This window comes from Puma concolor, chromosome B2, assembly GCF_028749965.1.
Source record: "Puma concolor isolate L17-30 chromosome B2, mPumCon1.1.hap2, whole genome shotgun sequence".
Taxonomy (NCBI): Eukaryota; Metazoa; Chordata; class Mammalia; order Carnivora; family Felidae; genus Puma; species Puma concolor.
The window spans coordinates 59356494-59377702 of record NC_141671.1 but is presented as its reverse complement, the minus strand read 5'-3'; the positions used below and the strand labels follow the sequence as shown (position 1 = coordinate 59377702).

Sequence of the window (21209 nt, the reverse complement as noted above, 5' to 3'; positions counted from 1 at the left end):
AGTCACGAGTCTTATAGGTCTCCCTTTATATGTGAGGGCACGTTTACCCCTTGCTGCTTTCAGAATTTTCTCTTTACCCTTGTATTTTGCCAGTTTCACTATGATATGTCGTGCAGAAGATCGATTCAAGTTCCGTCTGAAGGGAGTTCTCTGTGCCTCTTGGATTTCAATGCCTTTTTCCTTCCCCACTTCAGGGAAGTTCTCAGCTATTATTTCTTCAAGTACCCCTTCAGCACCTTTCCCTCTCTCTTCCTCCTCTGGGATACCAATTATGCGTATATTATTTCTTTTTAGTGTATCACTTAGTTCTCTAATTTTCCCCTCATATTCCTGGATTTTTTTATCTCTCTTTTTCTCAGCTTCCTCTTTTTCCATAACTTTATCTTCTAGTTCACCTATTCTCTCCTCTGCCTCTTCAATCCGAGCCGTGGTGGTTTCCATTTTGTTATGCATTTCGTTTAAAGCGTTTTTTCAGCTCCTCGTGACTGTTCCTTAGGCCCTTGATCTCTGTAGCAAGAGATTCTCTGCTGTCAGCTATACTGTTTTCAAGCCCAGCGATTAATTTTATGACTATTATTCTAAATTCACTTTCTGTTATATTATTTAAATCCTTTTTGATCAGCTCATTAGCTGTTGTTATTTCCTGGAGATTCTTCTGAGGGGAATTCTTCTGCTTGGTCATTTTGGATAGTCCCTGGCGTGGTGAGGACCTGCAGGGCACTTCCCCTGTGCTGTGGTGTATAACTGGAGTTGGTGGGCGGAGCCGCAGTCAGACCTGATGTCTGCCCCCAGCCCACCGCTGTGTCCACAGTCAGACTGGTGCGTGCCTTCTCTTCTCCTCTCCTAGGGGCGGGATTCACTGTGGGGTGGGGTGGCCTGTCTGGGCTACTTGCACACTGCCAGGCTTGTGATGCTGGGGATCTGGCGTCTTAGCTGGGGTGGGTAGGCAAGGTGCACAGGGGCAGGAGGGGCAGGCTTAGCTTGCTTCTCCTTAGGTGATCCACTTCAGGAGGGGCCCTGTGGCAGCAGGAGGGAGTCAGATCCGCTGCCGGAGGTTTGGCTCCGCAGAAGTGCAGAGTTGGGTGTTTGCGCGGAGCGAGCAAGTTCCCTGGCAGGAACTGGTTCTCTTTGGGATTTTGGCTGGGGGATGGGCGGGGGAGATGGCGCTGGCGAGCGCCTTTGTTCCCCACCAAACTGAGCTCTGTCGTCCGGGGGCTCAGCAGCTCTCCTTCCCTTTGTCCTCCAGCCTTCCTGCTTTCTGAGCAGAGCTGTTAACTTATGACCTCCCAGACGCTAAGTCGCGCTTGCTGTCGGAACACAGTCCGTCAGGCCCCTCCGCTTTTTGCAAGCCAGACTCGGGGGCTCTGCTTGGCCGGCGAGCCGCCCCTCCGCCCCGGCTGCCTCCCGCCAGTCCGTGGAGCGCGCACCGCCTCGCCGCCCTTCCTACCCTCTTCCGTGGGCCTCTGGTCTGCGCTTGGCTCCGGCGACTCCGTTCTGCTAATCCTCTGGTAGTTTTCTGGGTTATTTAGGCAGGTGTAGGTGGAATCTAAGTGATCAGCAGGACGCGCGGTGAGCCCAGCGTCCTCCTACGCCGCCATCTTCCTCTGATCTCACTTATTGCCTTTTTTGATAATAGTCAATTTGACATACTTGTGGTGATATCTCATTGTGGTTTTGATTTGCATTTCTGTGTTGATTAATGATGTTGAGTATTTTTTCATGTGCCAGTTGGCCATCGGTATGTCTTCTTTAGAAAAATGTCTATTTAAGTCCTCTGCACATTTTTTTTAAGTTTATTTATTTTGAGAGAGAGAGAGAACAAGCAATCAGGGGAGCTGCAGAGAAAGAGAGAGAGACAATCCCAAGCTCCCTGATGCAGGGCTTGAACTCACAAACAGTGAGATCATGACCTGAACCAAAACCAAAAGTTAACTGACTGAGCCACCCAGGTGTCCCTGCCCATTTTTAAATCAGATTACTTGTTCTCTTGATATTAAGTTGTGGATTTCTCTATATATTTTGGATGTTAACCCCTTATCAGATGTGTGATCTGCACATATCTTCTCCCATTCAGTAGGTTGCTTTTTTTTTGTTTTGTTTATGGTTTCCTTTGTTGTGTAAAGGCTTTTAAGTTTGATGTAGTCCCATTTGTTTATTTTAACTTTTGTTGCCCTTGCCTAAGGAGTCTGGTCCCAAATAGTATTGCTAACACTGATATCAAAGAGCTTACTACCTATTTTTTCTTCTAGTGTTATGGTTTTCAGTCTTATATTTAAATCTTTACACCATTATATGGTGTAAAGTAGCAGTCCAGTTAATTTTTTTCATGTAGCTGCCCAGTTTTCCCAGCACCATTTATTCATTTTAAAGACTATCTTTTCCCTATTGTATATTCTTGCCTCCTTTGTCAGAGATTAATTGACTACATATGAGTAGGCCTATTTCTGAGCTCTCTACTCTAATCCACTGATCTATATGTCTGGTTTTATGCCAGTACCATGCTGTTTTGATTACAATAGCCCTGTAGTATAGTTTGATATTAGGGCACAAGATACCTCCAGCTTTGTTCTTTCTCAAGATTATATAGCACAATTTGTTTGACTTTGACCCTCAAATGGAGTGTGAATAATGGGAGTCTTTGCATTTATCCAGTTTGTGAAGTTACTAAACTTACCCATACACTTCCACTAGAAATATAACCTACAGAGCCATTTGTCTGCAAATAATTGATACGAGGAGGCAGTGCAGTTTGCAGAAGACTCAGCCCAGGGCCAAAGTTGTTCATTTTTAATTCACTTTTCTGATTCTCTTTTTGTTTCTTTTTCCTCTTTGAAGGTCCAAAACAGACAGACATTATCAAGCATGATGTTCTCCCAACTACTATTTTAGCAACATTAAGCATTGGCATATCTTTTGAAAGCTATTTACTCAAAGAACTGATTTCCACTAGAGAGCTTTCAGCAAAATGCAGTCTTCCTTCTTCCACAGATGTTTCCTCTTCTCAATTTCTGAATTTTGGTGTTCATGACTCAGCACAAATTGTCTGGGGCAAAACGTCTGTATCACATATGCCTATCCAAACTTCAGGATATCCAAACAGCAGGATACTTTTTCCCCCAGTATGGAAGACAGGACCCCATTTATCATTTCTTCTTTCATGTCAGATTTTATTTTTCCTACAGAATCTTTATTTTTTGTGAACAATGAGACTATTGCCTTAACTACTACCACAGTGAGTTCAGTAATTACTGGCATTCCAGGAGCTGATATTAAGTTAAAGAGGCACTCATTACTCTCCCATGGATTCCTGCTCACAACCACTTCTACAAGTGTACCTCCGGTTGTTTCTATGGGGGCTCAAGAGGATATTGAAGAATTTTCAGCTGTTTCCCTAATTTCAAAAAGAGAGTACTAGAGATTGCTGAGCTCCTCAATGTCTCCCCTTTCTCCTGCTAAGATAATTATATCTAAACAGGTAGCCATCTTAAACTCATCAACTCTGCACCAATTCACTACACAAGCCTCCATTCCCAGTGAATACCAGGTTATTACTGAAGCATCTAGCAACCAGAGACTCACAAACATCAAATCACAGGCTGCTGATTCTTTAAGTGAATTAAGCCAAACATGTGCAACATGTTCTATGACTGAAATAAAATCCTCTCATGAATTCTCAGATCAAGTTTTGCATAGAAAACAGTCCCACTTTTATGAGACGTTCTGGATGAACTCAGCTATATCAGCCAGCTGGTATGCACTAATGGGAATTCAGACTATCACTTCTGGGCATCCATTGTCTTATGCTACTGAAATAACGCCATCAGTGGCATTCACAGAACTGTCATCTTTATTTCCTTCTAAAAAGAGTACAAAAAGAAGGATTTTATCCTCATCCTTGGAAGAATCCATTACCCTATCAAGTAATTTGGATGTTAATTTATGTTTATTTAAGAGTTATTTATCCACTGTCCCTTACAAAGTGTCTCTTCAGCCTTGATGATTTCTGATTTGACTTCAAAACTGACTACTGATGATCCTTCTGTATCAGAGAACATTTTAAAACTATTGACAATAGGACAACATGGTATAACCATGGGCTCCACTGAGATACTGAATCAAGACAATTTATTGGGTATGCGAGAGAGTAAAGGATCTCATAATCAGTTCAAACTTCACACACATGACAGTTCTCTAGATTTTGAATTAAATTTACAAAATCATCCAAAAACTATATATTCAGGTGACCTCAAAAACAACCTGCCACCTTATATAGACTCTGTGTCTGACTTTTCAGAGGTAACCTCTAATATCGCATTTTATGCAGTTTCAGGAACTCAGTCATATCCAAAACAGACCTGTTTTCCCTTGTCTGTTCTTGTGCCAGATTGGACATATTATACAGATTATCTGACCTTAACATCTGATTTAAAAGAAGAGCTTACAACTTCTTCAGAGTGGCCCAAATGGGAACTTCAGCCTAGTGTGCGTGATTGGGAATCTTCTGCTGCAAGCCAGAGGCTTTCCATCACTAGATCGCTTACTTTGTCTTCACTGGAGTTCATTCCAACACCTCTTCAGCTGACGATTTCTGGTGAGTTTCTCAGTTTCAGTTCAGTAAGCTTTTGGAAATGAGTTTCTTTTCTATAGTGAAGAAAGAGCCTGTCGTGGTCACCGGGTGCTCTAAACAGCCTCTTTGTAATCAGGGTAGCAGCAAGTTCAATGGGGATGGCACCTTGCTGTTGTACCTGACACAGATGTTTATTCTTTATGCACTGCCACAAAGGCTACCAGATCAATACAGGAGTATGTTGGAGACAGCTACACTGCTGGCAAGCAATCAGAAACTGAACTAGTTCAATTCATTACAATAGATCTTTCAAACTTTAGGAATAACTTTTATTATTCTCATTTCTTGAAATAGAATCTTTGTCAGGTGGAACACAATATAACATATACTTTCTAACATTTTTTTTTCAGTGCTGGTATTTTTTTTTAATGGGAAGATGAAGCAATCAAGGGAACTTTATTGAGTGTTGCCATTCTACATAGCGTGGTTTATCATTATTTAATGCAAAGCTGTGATGCTTTCATTATGTATAACTCAGAATGTAAATGAAACTCATGACCTTTACTTAACAAAAAAAAAAATATAAAAATTGACACAAGATAGTATCCCATGTGTAAATTTATATTCAGTCTTGAAGTAATTAATGAAAAGCCACTTTTCTTAGATAGCTATTCTTACTTTAAAGCATTTTAGAAATTATTAGTCTCCTCTACCCTTGTAATTACTGTCAAATCGGGAAACATGCAGAAAAAAAAAACCTTCAATAATTATATTTAGCAGAAAGAGAAGGTATTTTTCATTATTTAAAGAAGTTCTATCTTGTGGAATTTCAAGTGTAATTGTGGTAGTGAAGTTGATTTCCCCTCAATAAGAAATGTATAGGTTTCATGTGTTATATATGTATATTTGTAGATTTTGTGTGTATGATTCAGAAGAATCACATATCAGTGTTTAAAATGTTTAGGTGTGTAATTTGTGGCTGGCAACTCAATAATACAAAAGACCAAATCTTATATTTGGTATGTGTAGTGTGATATGTTCCTAAAAATAACATAAATTTTAATTACAAATTTAAATGTAGTATTTTCCATGTGCTTTTACAAGACAATAGCTTGTTGTATAACTGTTAAGAACCATCAGTAATACCCAACACATCACTTCTCGCATATAAGGTTCTTAACAAATTCAGCAGAGTTACATCTTCTCCTCTCATACAGTTAGTCCCATAGCTATCCCTCGAAAATAATCAGGACACAAATTCTGCATTTCCAGGAAATAAAACCCTAAGTTTGCCTTTATGAGCAAAACTTTGTCACATTCCATTTTTCCCATTCCCTCATTCCAACTTCAAACACTTTTTGGTGATTTTGATCTTTTCCAATTTGCCTATTCTTCTTCTAGTTTCCTTTGCCTTCCTAAATATTTTAGACATGTTAATCAATAATTTACAAGGCACTTGCCAGCATTTTCCAGTATGTTCATCCACTGTGTTGACCAGGGTCATATCAGGGAATAGATAGCACATTCCAGTTGAGTACTTGGGAGAATTTACAAAAAAAAAAAAAAAATTATTTACAAAGATATGGGTAGAGATAGTAGGATTCTGAAGGGACTAGTAACAGCAGAATGTCATCATTACCTTGAGTCCTGAAGGGACAAAGGAAAGAGCAGTCATTAAGACCCAAAAGAGGAAACCTACCAGTTCATAGAAGCTATGGCATTTTGGGAGAGAATATAGGCAATCCAATGCAAACCAATCAGGAGTAGACTAGAAGATATATACCCAGCTTCATTCTCCTCTTGTCTTTTAGTCACTTGCAGGTTCTCCCCATTGGCCAAACCAATCCAGTAGCTGAAAATGATCTTTAAAAACATAACTACACATCTGAAATAATCTCTTCATATAAAGAAAAGGTAGGGTAAGCCATAGTAGAATGGCCTGCCATGCTAAAATCTTGACTGCATTCCAAGCTCCATGACACTGCCAAAATATAGAATAAGCATGTAACTGATAAGGGGAGAACTCATTTGTATGTTTCTAAAGTAAACCATTGAGTATTACTACTTCCTCTCTACATGCTACTTCCATACTAGGAAAGTATTAAAGGTAGAAAGCTTGTAACTCTGGGGTCCCTCACAGCTCCTAGGTGGGTGAGAGAAAAATAGCACTCTAAGAAAGCTTTATGATGAACAAAGTGAGGCATCATGGAGCTATGTCTATCAATATGCTTTTTAGAGTTTGGTGTAACTTTTAAAGTATATGATTGCTAGTTCTAAAATATGACATCTATTAATCTGAAGTTCTCTTTGTCAGTGGTCTGCTAAACCAAACTAGTCTTTATGGTTTGGTTTAGTTTATGAAGCAAATGAAGTTTAAGAGGAAAAAAAAAATGGAGGCACTTGGCTGCCTCAGTCAGTAGAACACACAACTTTTGATCTTGGGGTGATGAGTATGAGCCCCGTGTTGGTCTTAGAGATTACTTATGGAAATATAAAAATTATTTTAAAAATAGAGAGAGATGGGGCGCCTGGGTGGCGCAGTCCGTTAAGTGTCCGACTTCAGCCAGGTCACGATCTCACGGTCCGTGAGTTCGAGCCCTGCATCAGGCTCTGGGCAGATGGCTCAGAGCCTGGAGCCTGTTTCCGATTCTGTGTCTCCCTCTCTCTCTGCCCCTCCCTGTTCGTGCTCTCTCTCTCTCTGTCCCAAAAATAAATAAACGTTGAAAAAAATAAATAAATAAAAATAGAGAGAGAAAAAAAGAACATTCTCTAGCAGTTTGGTATTATGTTCCTATAGCAATATGACTCTCTATTTTTTCTACTAGTTCAGAAGGATTTAAGAGAGAATAGTCAGAGCCTCCTGATCCAAATATTCTCTAATAGCAATGAATAACAAAAATAGAACAAAAATGAAAATTTATATGGGTTCCATTTATTCCATCCAGAGTTGTAAAATTCTAAATTAAAAAATTCAATACAATATTAGTAAATTTCTAATAAATGACAATGGGATATTTTCTCTGGGAATAAAAGGGTTAGTCAAAGAAAGACATTTAATAATATAATTTACCCCATGGGATCTTAGATGAAAAGATATTGACAATCAATTTATAATTTGCTAAAGTTACTTAGTTTTTCTTCCCATTTTTCCCTACCTAAGGGATTTACATTATCTTCAAATCTTTTCGATATCTATTATGATTTTCAAACATAACAAAATATAAATACCTTACAACAATATTCAATACCATTTTTAAAAAATGTTTACTTATTTAGAGAGGATGGGGAGGAGCAGAGAGAGAGAGAGGTGGAGAGAGAATCTCCATCAGGCTCCACGCTGTTAGTGCAGAGACCAACATAGAGCTTAATCTCACCAACTGTGAGATCATGACCTGAGCCGAAACCAAGAGCCAGATGCTTAACTGACTCAGCCACCCAGGCACTCCTTCGATGCCATTCTTAAAGTTGAAACATAAGAGGTAATTCTATTAAACTCATAAGTCAAAATGCCTTATATGTGTATGTGCACATATTTCTTACATACCATTTAGAAAATCTAATAGAAAATACATTAAGAAACCAAAGTAAATGAGATATGACATCCTTATTTGAGTTCTCAAAAATGTGAGCCCTTAATACTAAAGAAACACTACATTTGAAAAGTATAAAGCAATTTCAAAAAAATTCAAATGTGATAACATAATGGAACTTGATCAAGTCATTTAAAATTTTTTTAATGTTTATTTATTTTTGAGAGAGAGAGTGAGACAGAGCATGAGCGGGGGAGGGCCAGAGAGAGGGAGACACAATCTGAAGCAGGCTCCAGGCTCTGAGCTGTCAGCACAGAGCCTGACGTGGGGCTCGAACCACAAACCACGAGAACATGACCTGAGCCGAAGTTGGACGCCTAACCGAGCCACCCAGGTGCCCCTGATCAAGTCATTTTAAAGTCAAAGAGCATAGCCAGCAAAATGTTGAATAGAAATGGTACTAAGAGCATTTTATGTTTAGGAAATATATTGAAATAAATTATAATAAAATATAGTATTATTAAATGGATGCAAATAAAAGGAAGTAGAATAAAAAGTCCAGATACATATGTTAGATTACATAAGATTACAAAGAAGAGACTTGATAGATTTTCATATTCACTAACTTGTGTTGATGCATTCTGTTATTTTGACAACTCTTCCTCTATACCCTTATAGCAGATAACTTCTATGAGAACTAACTAGATAATGTTACAAAATAAAACATTAAATAATCCAAATAAAATATAAGTTAATATTTATTTTGCCTCTAACAGGAAATTTTTAAGCCTAAAAGTAAAAATAGAAAATTATAAATAAAATGTTGATAGTACATTTTATGGTAGAATAAGTAAAATTAATACCTTTCTATGCTAAAAATGGTCATAAACATAGTTAAAGCAAATATATAGAAAAATGTGTTGCCTCATAAGTATACATGGTTATAAATACCCTTTCAAATCAAAGAGGAAAAGCTGACCACTCAAATAGTAAAACAATTTGCTGTACACAGACAGTAAAACGATATTTAAAAATCATCAGAAGCAACTGAAGATATCACATTTAATAATTTTTTTAATGTTTGTATATTTTTGAGAGACAGAGAGACACAGAGCATGAGCAGGGGAGGGGCAAAGAGAGAGGGAAACACAGAATCCCAAGCAGGCTCTAGACTCTGAGCTGTCAGCACAGAGCCCAACGCGGGGCTCAAACTCATGAGCTGTGAGACATGATCTGAGGTGAAGTTGTATGCTTAACCGACTAAGCCACCCAGGTACCCTGAAGATAACACATTTAAAATGAGACGCAAATTTTATCCATTAGCCAGTGTTTTATTATTATTTTTTCAATTGTAATACTATTTGTGAAGATATACCACTCTATTGGTGGGGAAGTAAGTTGGCACCATGCTTCTGGAGAATTACTTTCCACCAGAAATTTTAAAAGTTTTAAAATAACAATCTTTGGGTACCTGGGTGGCTCAGTCAGTTGAGCATCTGACTTGTGATTTCAGCTCAGATCATGATCACAGTTTGTGAGATCCAGCCCTGCATCTGGCTCTGCACTGGCAGCATGGAGCCTGCTTGAGATTCTCTCTCTCCCTCTCACTCTGCCCCTCCCCCATGCTCACTCTCTCTGTCTTTCTCTCTCTCAAAATAAATAAGCACTTTTTTTTAAAAAAAAAATTTTTTTTTTCAACGTTTATTTATTTTTGGGACAGAGAGAGACAGAGCATGAATGGGGGAGGGGCAGAGAGAGAGGGGGAGACACAGAATCGGAAACAGGCTCCAGGCTCTGAGCCATCAGCCCAGAGCCCGACGCGGGGCTCGAACTCCCGGACCGCGAGATCGTGACCTGGCTGAAGTCGGACGCTTAACCGACTGCGCCACCCAGGCGCCCCAAGCACTTTTTAAAAATAAAATAACATCTCAATTTTAGAAAATTATTATTGATATACCAAAGTTATGTTATTAAATGCTATTAAAATAATATCTGGAAAGAAATGTGCACTATAATGGTGGGTTTTTTAAATAAATCTTGGCATGGAAAATTGTTCCTTTAATACTATTAAGCTGAAGTTATAAAATCGTACATACAACATATTTGCAAATACCTGTGTGCATGGATACCACACATATGCATACAAGGGATCCTTCCAAAACATTAATATTGCTTCCAATATTTATTTTCATTTTCTAAAAGTTTTATACTTATTATATATTTTTATAATCAATAAAACATTTTTGTAAATATTTGTGCATAGTGAGAAATAGAGTATTTCAGAAAATACATTTAATTATTATATCAAAAAAATCAAGTTTTTATGAGAATTTACAATTATCCACATAACGATAGGAAATCATTGTTAATTAGCATTATTAGAGTGAAAAATCATTTAAAAATGATAAAATATTTTTCTGAAATAACACAGCAATCTTATGTTCAAACATTCCATCCACATGCTTTAAACTAAATTACTATGTACATGTTGAAATCATTAGGTATATTTCTTCAGCATTCTTTACTTTTTAGTAAAATGAGAAAAAAAATGGAATGGAATTAATCACATCATTTTATTCTATATTCACATATATTTCAACTGACTACTTTGTGACAAACAGCAGGAACTGTTGTAACTTGTTTGGTTGCTTACCTGTTGCTTTGGACCTGCCACTCAGATATGCCCTTTTATTTTTTTAAATGCTTATTTATTTTGAGAGAAGAGAGTGGGAGGGAGGGACAAAGAGAGAGGGAGAGAGAGAATCCCAAGAAGGCTCTGAGAGTGTGGACAGTGCGAAGCCTGACACGCGGGGCTCATACTCACAAACCACAGGCCCATGACCTGACCCAAATCAAGAGTCGGATGCTTAACCAACTGAGCCATCCAGGTGCCCCAATAAAATTTCCTTTCGGTGAAACTACTAAGAACCAAAAGAGATGTCCCCCTTTAGTTAAAACATGAGACCACCTACTTTACCTCCCCAAGTTACTGCAAGTTTACTGCGGAAGGAACCACTCTAGACCCTGTCCCTTGTGGTAAAGGAAGTATGTGCATAGTAAGCAAAAGCTTCTGTCACAATACCTAATAGTCACTTTTGTTCTATTTACTTGCAGTCTGTAAAACATCCCATTTAGAATTGACCCATTAATGCATACAACTGGTTCTGCAGGTCAAACTATATCTGCTGAAACTAGCACACAGATTTTAATCAGAAGTAAAATCCTGACATTTTGTTTCCTGTATATCTCTCAGTATCATTCACAAAGGAATGCCTGTGCTTTTTTTGCTAGTTTGCAGTATTCAAGACTGTTCATTATTGGGCACCTGGATGGCTTAGTCGGTTGAGCGTCTGGCTCCTGATTTGGGCTCAGTCAAGATCTCACAGTTTGTCGGTTCATGCCCTGGACTGGGCTCTGCACTGACAGTGTGGAGCTTGCTTGGGATTCTCTCTTTCTGCCACTTTACCTCTCTCACACACACACACACACTCTCTCTCTCTCAAAATAAATTAAAAAAAAAAGACTATTGATTATTTGTACTTAATTCCCACTTATCACTAAAATGAATATTAATATCAATGTCATATGCAAAACAGAGTAATATAGTTAATAATACAGATTATTTTTTCCATGCGTGTTACAATTCTTTGGTTTCAAAACACTTTCACCTTTGTTGTTGAATCACAGCAGTATGTGACCTTGGGAAAATTCTTAGTATAGACCAGAGATTAGCCAGGTATTACATACAGGTCAAATTTGGCCCATCATTTGTTTTTATAAAGAGTTTTACTGGAACACAGCACTACCTATTGGTTGCATACTGTCTATGACTGATTTCATACTATGACAGCAAAGTTGAGTAGTTGTGATGGAGGCAAAGGTAGAATACTTACTAACTTGTCCTTTACAGAAGTTTGATAATTCCTGGAGTAGCAATATGTGTGAGGTGTTTATAATTCTCAGGTTAGTATATTTTACTTTTTTGACCAACGAGTAAATATCAGCCTTAAATGGACTCAGAAAAGTTCATATTTCAGACCTGATTAACTCTTATTATGCTATCCCTGTCTTCTGTACTATGATGACAGAGCCACAGACTGTGGTCAATACCCACAATCTCTTTGCGAATCTCTCAGCTCTGTGTCCAGGGCTTCTTTCAGGGGTGTAAACTGTGCAGTCACAAATGCCCTATACTGAAAAGGACCCTACACTTGATAGAGCCATACTATACTTCATGGTATACTTCAAAGGAAGTACAAAGTAAGGATATTATGGAACACATCTGGTTCCAGATGGTGTTAGAATATGCATGTAGTATAATGATTAAGCATCCAGATTTTTATTTTAGATCAGGTGATGATCTCACAGTTTGTGGGATCGAGCCCCACATCGAGGCTCATGTAGGGCTCCACCCTGTGAGTGTAGAGCGTGCTTGAGATTCTCTCTCTCCTCCCTCTGCCCCTACCCCTGCTCTTACACTCACACACACACGCACACACACTCTCTCTCTCTCAAAGTAAATAAATAAACATATTTTAAAAAGAATATGCATGTAACAAGAAGAGGAATAAAAGCAGCTGAGTTTATGTCAATGTTTGGTCAATTTTTGCTAAGAAAAAAATGCATGTACTAGCTATGATATAGGAATTATGTGAATTTGATGATGTCATTATACAGTTAAATTCTCCTATATTTGCATTTAAAGCAAGCATTGCATAATATAGATGAATGGTAAAATATATGCTAATAATTGAAAATCTTAAATTTTCTTAGAATGACCTTAAAGAGCAAGTAAAAAATACCATGAAAAGATAAAAAAGAGAACAAAAAAGAAAGAAAAAGCTTTTATTTTAGGACCTTTAATGGAACATTTGTCCTGCTTTTTTTCCCCAAACAAAAGACCTGCATTTTCATTTTGCACTGGGTTCAACAAATTATGTACCTGGCACTGTCTGTGCTGAGGCTGTTCTGGAATTCTCTTCCCACCTCTGCCAACCAATTTAATGCACAGTTTCATGCTAACCATTTAACTTTAGAATCCCTTAGGGTCCATTCTTAGACTTCCCTCCCTTCCTTTCTTTCCACACCCTTCATTCTTCTATTTTTTCAACTCTTATTTTTTTATTCCACAGTTTGTCATTGGAGATGTAGTACCTACACTCATGGCTTCAAATATATTCAGAGATATACTTTCTTATATCTTTATACCAAAACATTTTGCATGTTAGCCCTTCAAAAACTTAAGATAAAATTTTTATCTCTCCAATACCACAACCTCCATCTCTCTCCCTACCTATGCATTCTTCTCCATTGAATTATATCTCAGACATGAAATTTATATCTATGAAGATTTCCAAGCTTCAATGTTAACTTTGCCAAAAGTACTATGAATTCTATCTACCAAGTTCTCTCAGCCCGCCTCTTAGCTCATGATTATTACTCCAGTTTAAACTCTTACCATCTCTTTTGGACTAACGCAGCACTCTCTGAAATGGGTGACCTATTTCTAGTCTTTATTCTCTCTGGTCCCTCTTCCACATTACTTTCAAAGTTGTTTTTCTTATGTGATTTTCATTCCTCTTCTTATAAAGTTACAATGAATCTTCCTTTCCTGTAGGAAGAGGTTTAAAACCCTAAGCATCCCAACTACAGTATTCAACCTCCATTCTCTGCCACCCATCCCTACACTGTTTTATGACTAACCACTTCTCAATACTGTTGTACAGTTGCACAACTCTGCACTTTGGTGTTCATAGTGCTTCTCCCTAAATGCCCTCTGTTGGCCATTTTGTCAAATTCCTTTCCTGAAGCTCAAATCAAATGTCACCTCCTATTGGAAGACTTTTGTAAAAACAATTAAAAAATAATTTTTCCCATTATTTTTACTCCAATAGATTGTTACACATAACTCAGTGTCACCTTGATTTGGGTCATTTTTTGTTCTGTTAGCTTCCCTCAATGTATTTATGCTCTTGCAGTACAAAAGCATGTGTTAATAGATATAATGCCTTATCCAAAGCTTTGCCATAATTGTAGAGATTCCAGGAAACAGTGCAAAATACCTATCTTAAAAAATGTCACAAATATTGTCATCAGTTTATTATAAGTTAGGGAGGCTTAGCTGTGAAGTCTGCTATGACTGAAGCAACATAAGCTGTGGCTATGTGGAAGCTGGGGTGGGGTCAGAGAAAATATCCTATGATTAAGAAATAAATATGGCTGAAGGGTCAGGACCCTAAGAAAGAAGCTGGGTCACTCAATACATAGTAATCTCAAGGAATTACCAATTTAATCACGATCAAGATGGCTTTGTATATGCAAGTGACTTGATACTAGGAGATTCTAGGCAACTAGGGAAACATGTAAAGATGGGAAGGTCATGGTTTATTTCTGGGTTATCAGCCAGCATAGAGCTTGATTCCAGATGTCTACAAAGGAGAATCCATTTAGGGAACAACTATCAGTTCTCAAGAAAGGATCTGGCACAGCTAACATTCAAGGCAGAGTATCACTTCTTCAGTGAGAATGAATGAAAGATGGGCATTTGATGTTCCAAGCAGAGGATGTAAGTAGCCTAAATAATCTAATCCTGTAATCCAGCTAATCTTATAATGAGATTTACAGAGGACAGTCACAGGAAGGAAACAATTTGGGCAAGAAACCACACATATATTCAGTAGACATTTCTGGATATTAGGGAAATGAAGACAAAGACAAAATCCCTTGTTTCTAGGATAATTATAATAATAGTAGCCACCATTTATTCAATACCACTTAGTAACTAATACTGCCCTAGGGTTGAAAATCTAGCCCCTGCACAACTTTTCAGGGAAGAGACTACCTTGTCTCAGATCCCTCAGCTAATAAGTGCTTGAGTTGGGATTGAAATGTCAGGTTGCAAGATCTAGATATGATGAATTTTAAGGACAACTTATTGTTCAATGAAGGGAATGAGGCTCTGCTTATTCTTCATGTCCTTTTGTCTTCACTGGCTCCCATGTTCCATGTTGCGACAGATCTCAGCTGAGCCTTCCAGTGAATGGCATCCCTCACTCCAGGGAGGCCAGGGAAGAATTGAGGAACACAAGGGAATGAGGGCTATGGTCTTTTGCCCATTGGTCAGACCTGTATCAAATTCTGCCAGTAATGAGAATTACTTCCCTCTACACAGAGCTAGTTTTTCTCAGTTCTATTTACTATCACCAGTCACTTATACATAGGAACTTAAAAAAAAAAAAAAAAGATTATTTCTGTCACCTCCTAAATCTATTTATACTTGAAGCATATGGTGTAGTATGACAAGTTGTCACTTTTATGAACATCAATCAACAATATTTTGAGATGCTATTTTATGTCAATAAAGATATTATTCAAACCCCTTGACAGTGTTATTATCTATCTATCAGTGATTAGCATAACATATGCCCTCCTTAATAACCATATTTCACTCAGTAACACATTTTATTGAGGAAGCCCCATGTCCTGGACTCTATTTATGGTTTGAGTAATGCCCTACTAAAAATAACAGATGTTTCCTGCCCTCCTAGGGCTTAAGTTCAAGTGGTGAAAGACAAGAAACACTAAGCATAATAAACCTGTATTTCTGTATGATATGGTGTATATAATAAAGTGTACAACTGGATATTTCTAATATATAAAGAGAGTATGTATGTGCATATGTATAACCTGTATGCTTAAAGTAAAAAAAAAAATTGGAGCAGATTTGGAGGGGAGGGTATCACAAGTTCAGAGCTGGTGGGTAGAAGACAGCGGAATGGTCATGTTTGATCTTGCTGAGGAAGCCAAATTGAAGAAGATGAGAGCTGTGTAGATAGAAGAGGAAAAATATCCCACAAAGAGCAAATAGCCAATGCAGTGTTAAGGTAGGTGTGTGTTAGACATTGTCTGAGAACATCAGGAAAGCCAGTGTGATGGAGTCGGTAAATAAGAGGGAGACAGATAGAGGATGAAGTCAGATAGAGAACAAGGCAGAATGAATAAAATCAGATTCCAAGAATTTTAGGCCATTTAAAGGACCCGTCTTGTATTCTGAGAAACAAAATTATGCCAGAGGTTTAGGCAGAGAAGTGATATGATCTCAGTGATCACTCTGGCTGGACTGTGGAGAACTGATCGGTGGGTGAGGGTGAGAGTGAGGCAGGCATAGAGGCAGGGAGACCAGTTAGAAGGCTAATGCCCTAGTCCAGATGAGAAATGACCATGGCTCAGTGCAAGTATCAGCAGTGAAGGCTTGGGAAATGCTCGGAATCCGGACATATTTTGATGGTCAGGCCAACAGGATTTGCTAAAACATTGGATTAATTTTATTTATTTTGTAATCAGTTTTATTAAGCAGAGAGAAGTATCTTAAGCACCCTCTGAAGACAAATAAGGGGAAATTATGCAAACCAATTTTTCTAGACATGCTACAAATAGGTTTATCTGAAATTTTATCAACTATAAAGCTGTGTCTAACAGCAGCTCTATTACAATGCAGAAGTCTGATAAGTTTATAATGACTTTCCTGATGATAGCCCTGAGGCACAGAAAGACCATATGACTTCTGCATCTGCCATGAATTAACAAGTTATGTTCAGCATGAAATATATGTTTAGTGTTTTCTATTTAGACTTATTCTTGGAAATTTATTTGTGACTTCATGTTGAATGAAGGAACTCTCAATTAACCATAATATTTAATAATTCAGGTTCTCTGCACCCTGATCATATGATAGTATAACACATGTATGCTTTTGTGTTTATGTGTTTGTATGTGTGTGGACTTGGGTATGGATTTGTGTGTTTGTATATCACAGGAATTCAAAATACAGCGGAAGGACCTAATGATACAGTATGAACCATTGAGAGAGTAGATGGTAGAATTAGAAAATACTGAAAGAGAAGAAGACACAAGCTAAGGACATAAGATTTGACAACATTGACTCTGAAATTTTGTAACTGTGGTACAAATGCTGGGATTATAAATGTATGTTGAACAGTGTATTAGTTTTCTAAGGCTGCAATAACACTGGAGCACAAACTGGGTGCTTAAGACAAAAAATGTGTCATGTCACAGTTCTGAAATCTTAGAAGTCTAAAAAAAGTGTTGGCAGAGTCATGCTCTCTCTAAAACCAACAGAAGTAAATTTTTCCCTGCTTCTTCCTGGCTTCTAGTGGTGGCTCTCCATCCTTAGTGTTCCTTGGCTTAATTATATCACTCCAGTTTCTGCCTTTGTTGTCACATGGTATTCTCTCTGTCTCGGCATTTTCCTGTAAGGATACCCTACCGCACTAAAGCAAACTGTTGGTTCAGAGTCTTTACTCATTTTCTAGACTGTTTACCTATATCTGTAAAAACCTTGAGTTACACTATTGTATTTTCTGGTAATATGGAAGAAGACTGGAAGATGGACAAATCCTAGAATACCCAGTCTTGACTTACAAGCTCTTTGGCTTTAGAAAAGTTATCTGTGTTAGCTCTATTGAGCATCTGTAAAATGGGACTGCCACTAATTTTGTGGAGTAATTTTTGAGGGAATATATGAATAAATATATAAATTCCTGTCAGAGAGTCACCTAAATGTTAGCCTCTCCCAAAACGTTTGTTTGTGTGTTTGTTTGTTTGTTTCACTCTTTAGTTTCTACACTGCTCTCTCAACCACATTTAATACCTGTCTTATCTTTAAACTTTGAATATTTGAAATCTAAACTTGGTATTTGCCCTGAATTTTATTGTTATATACTCTACTTTGACTTGTTCACTTACTGTTGACAAATTTACCTAATCTGACATTTGATTTCTGGACATAGCCACACTCTTGTGTCTCTCTTGGTTCCAAATGCATAGCTGTAGTTCATTCAGGGATTTCTAACCCTTTCCTGGGTCTCTTTAATTCCTATTTATACTTTTTAATATGTGCCAGTTACAGAAGATTCAATAGCTAAGGCTCTGAGGCAATCACTACCAGTTTCCCTGGAGTCCCTAAATTTCATATGGGAATCTGTCTTCCTTTCTTTGTCCTGCATTCACAAACTTGATAGTACACAGTATCTAACCACTATACTCTCAGCTTTGAATTGCAAGATCTTTTAAGTATAGAAACCACATTATTTCCTATATTCCAATGGTATCTCTCTGCTCTTTCCCTTCCCTTTCCTCTGAATTTCCCATGACATTTTGCTTTCTAAGTACAATTTAAGACTGAAAACAAAAACAAAAACAAGATATGGTTCAATCCATACTTGCAATGGATAAAATTCTGTATATAATTTGGGAACTTCAGATGGCAAGGTACAACTGTTTTGATTTAAGATTGTAATGTGCTATATTTTTCTATTTGATTTTCAGTCTATGTTCTTCTTTTGAGTGAAGTTGCTCTAGGTACCATTTCCCTTAGACTTTGGATAAATTTTTATTTACTCTAGTGTTTTTTCATCTCTTCTCTTGATGCCAGTGCTCCTGTCACTCCTTGCAGCAATGATGAGCATTCTATAATGGAAGGAAATAAAATAAAGTTGTATTTTATCATTTTGACAGCTGAAATCAATAAGAGTGAAAGTTTGTTCTTTTAGACTACTTAATATTTATACCTGAAGGTATATAACTATCATTGTTTATACTTAAAAGGGCTTCTAAAAAAAAAGCATTAAGACCTACAATAAAATTATATATTTTTCACAAACTGGAGAAGATATTTATTTTATTAACCCCACAGGCATTATACCCAATTTTATACTCTTTTAATTTTTAAAAGCATAAGAGATAAGGGCGTCTGAGTGGCTCAGTCAGTTAAGCATCAAAACTTCTTGGTTTTGGCTCAGGTCATGACCTCTGAAAGCGTGGAGCCTGATTAGGATTCTCTCTCCCTCTCTCTCTGCCCATCCTCCACTCACACTCTCAAACAAAATAAATAAACATTAAAAACTTTTTTTAAAAGCACAAGAGATAAATAGTGTCAGTTTTGATTCCACAAAGTCAAAGTGTAAACTGAAACATGCACGTAAGGGATTTGCACTTTTTAATTAATGCCCCATAGAAATTAGAATTCATTTTCCATAGTGTCCTTACTACAGTGTGGGGGTTTTGAATTTAGGCTGCATAGTCAAACCATCTAATTCTAAATCTACTTAGTAATGGTATGATCTTGGGAATACTTAACTACTCCCTGCCTCACGTTATTCCCTTTAAAATGGGAATAATAACCATAACCACTGCAGATAGCTCTTGTGAGGATTAAACTAGACCATGCATGTGCTGTGCTTAACAAAGGATCTGGAGGTAGTGAGCCTAGATAAATTGTAGTGGTCATTATTTTAACAGCACAATCAATAAAAGTGCAAAACAAATTCTCTGGACAATATTTAATCAAATTAAGAGAAAAAAAATACATGGTGAAGAGAATCTGTCCACAGTTGGCATGGGAAAGAAAGTATATATATCTCCTGGTGTCCCCTACAGTGGCTGTGCTTCTCAACCCTGCTGGTATCATAGGGTCATAGCAAGGAGGACTAGGTGTCTAATACAAACACAGAAGATTGGAATGTTTCTTTTTGAGTCAACTGTATTTCAAGCCAGAGACTGTGGTAGACATTACTAATGATTAAAACAAACAAAATTAAGGAAATAATAGTTTGGAAAAAATATGTGACTTTCCAAATGAAAAGAATCTAGGAAAAATACATTTCTAGTATAAACTAGAAAAGGCATTATTAGAAGTACCAGCCATTAAATAAGGAAGCAGATATAACCTTTGTAGTGACAATTAATCAGCTCGTCTTATCCCCTCCCCTGTGAAAAAACAGAAACAAGAAAACAAATTATTTCTAAATCATCCCCACTTCTAATTCATCACCAAAATATCTTTTGCAGATTTTTATATAACTTTTACAGAATTTATATGTATATAAATTCAGTATTGTAAAAGATAGGGATTTTTGTTTTGTATAAATTATAATTTTTCTAAGAAACTTAAATGATTTTATTTGTATTTCATTACCTTGGTTCTTATTGTCTTTATTTTCTAGTGATAGAAATCAATATTAATCCATTTTTTTCTGTTTAGTTTATTTAAAAAAGACATTTATGGAGAGGTTTCATTTTAATTCCAAGCCAAAAATTACCAAATCACAAGCAAAAAATTAAATTCATATTAATATTCTTTTATTTATTTTACCATATAGGCAATATCAGGACTCCAACTTTTATATAATAAATATTTGCCTAGATTTTGAACAGAACCATTAATAGTAAAGATAAAAGTAAAACACAAGATTATACTTTAGTATGTGTAACTTCTCTAGCATAGAACTAATGTTTAAACATAGTACAAGTTTTGGAGGAATTTTTTTTAAGTTATGCATAACTAGAGATGTGGCTGAGAGTAAACTTATCAATGTGCTCTATGTGTCCAAATTTTAATAAGAATTATTTGCTTTTAATAAATGTGTAAGTAAAACCACATTTATTGGTTCTTGAAATTGAGAAATTATTCTTCATGCCTTTTTATCAGTATCATTCTCATGAACAAAGAACTATTTGACCCCTTTATCCCTTTATATATGATTCCTATTTGAAGCTTTCTACTTAGTACTATCAATTTTTTTCTTCAAAAACTGCTTAACTGCTAATAACATATCAACCAAGCTAATATCCATGATTTAATGACGCTTTGAAATATTTTGTTTGCACCAAAGCATCTATTACCTTTCAAAGCTAACTTTGAGTTATTTCTTGGGGGAATTTATATCTTAGCACTTACAGATTTTCTAGAAAGGCAGATCTAGATTGAAATGGTAGACCTAAGTCTCCAGTCTCCTCACTTTGAAACTTGCCCTCATCCTGCATAATTAATTTCAATTGAATTCAAAGCAAATTTTCTCAAATACATTTTGATGTTTTTCTAAAAATGTTGGCATTTGAAATGGATTTAAGCTCCTTAGCATTTCTAATTTCTACTTGCCTTGGTATGAAATGAGTTTAGGTAAGGAGATTGAAGAAGCATGAGTGTCCTAAGGGGAAAAATAATTGATTCCCATAAGGGAAATAAGTATTCCAGTCTACCTCCACACTTTACCTTTGGAAATGGCATTTTAAGCCAAGTTTTTAGTTCTTAT

General features: G+C 36.9%; 1 protein-coding gene across 1 annotated transcript in view; it reads left to right on the top strand.

Annotated features, from left to right (window-relative positions):
- LOC147581008 (protein eyes shut homolog) overlaps positions 1–21209 on the top strand; it is a 345678-nt gene that overhangs the window by 37207 nt on the left and 287262 nt on the right. Inside the window, exon 4 of the mRNA XM_086707166.1 lies at positions 4385–4591. Coding sequence (XP_086563292.1) covers positions 4385–4591 — 207 coding nt within the window. The remainder of the gene's footprint in view (positions 1–4384; positions 4592–21209) is intronic.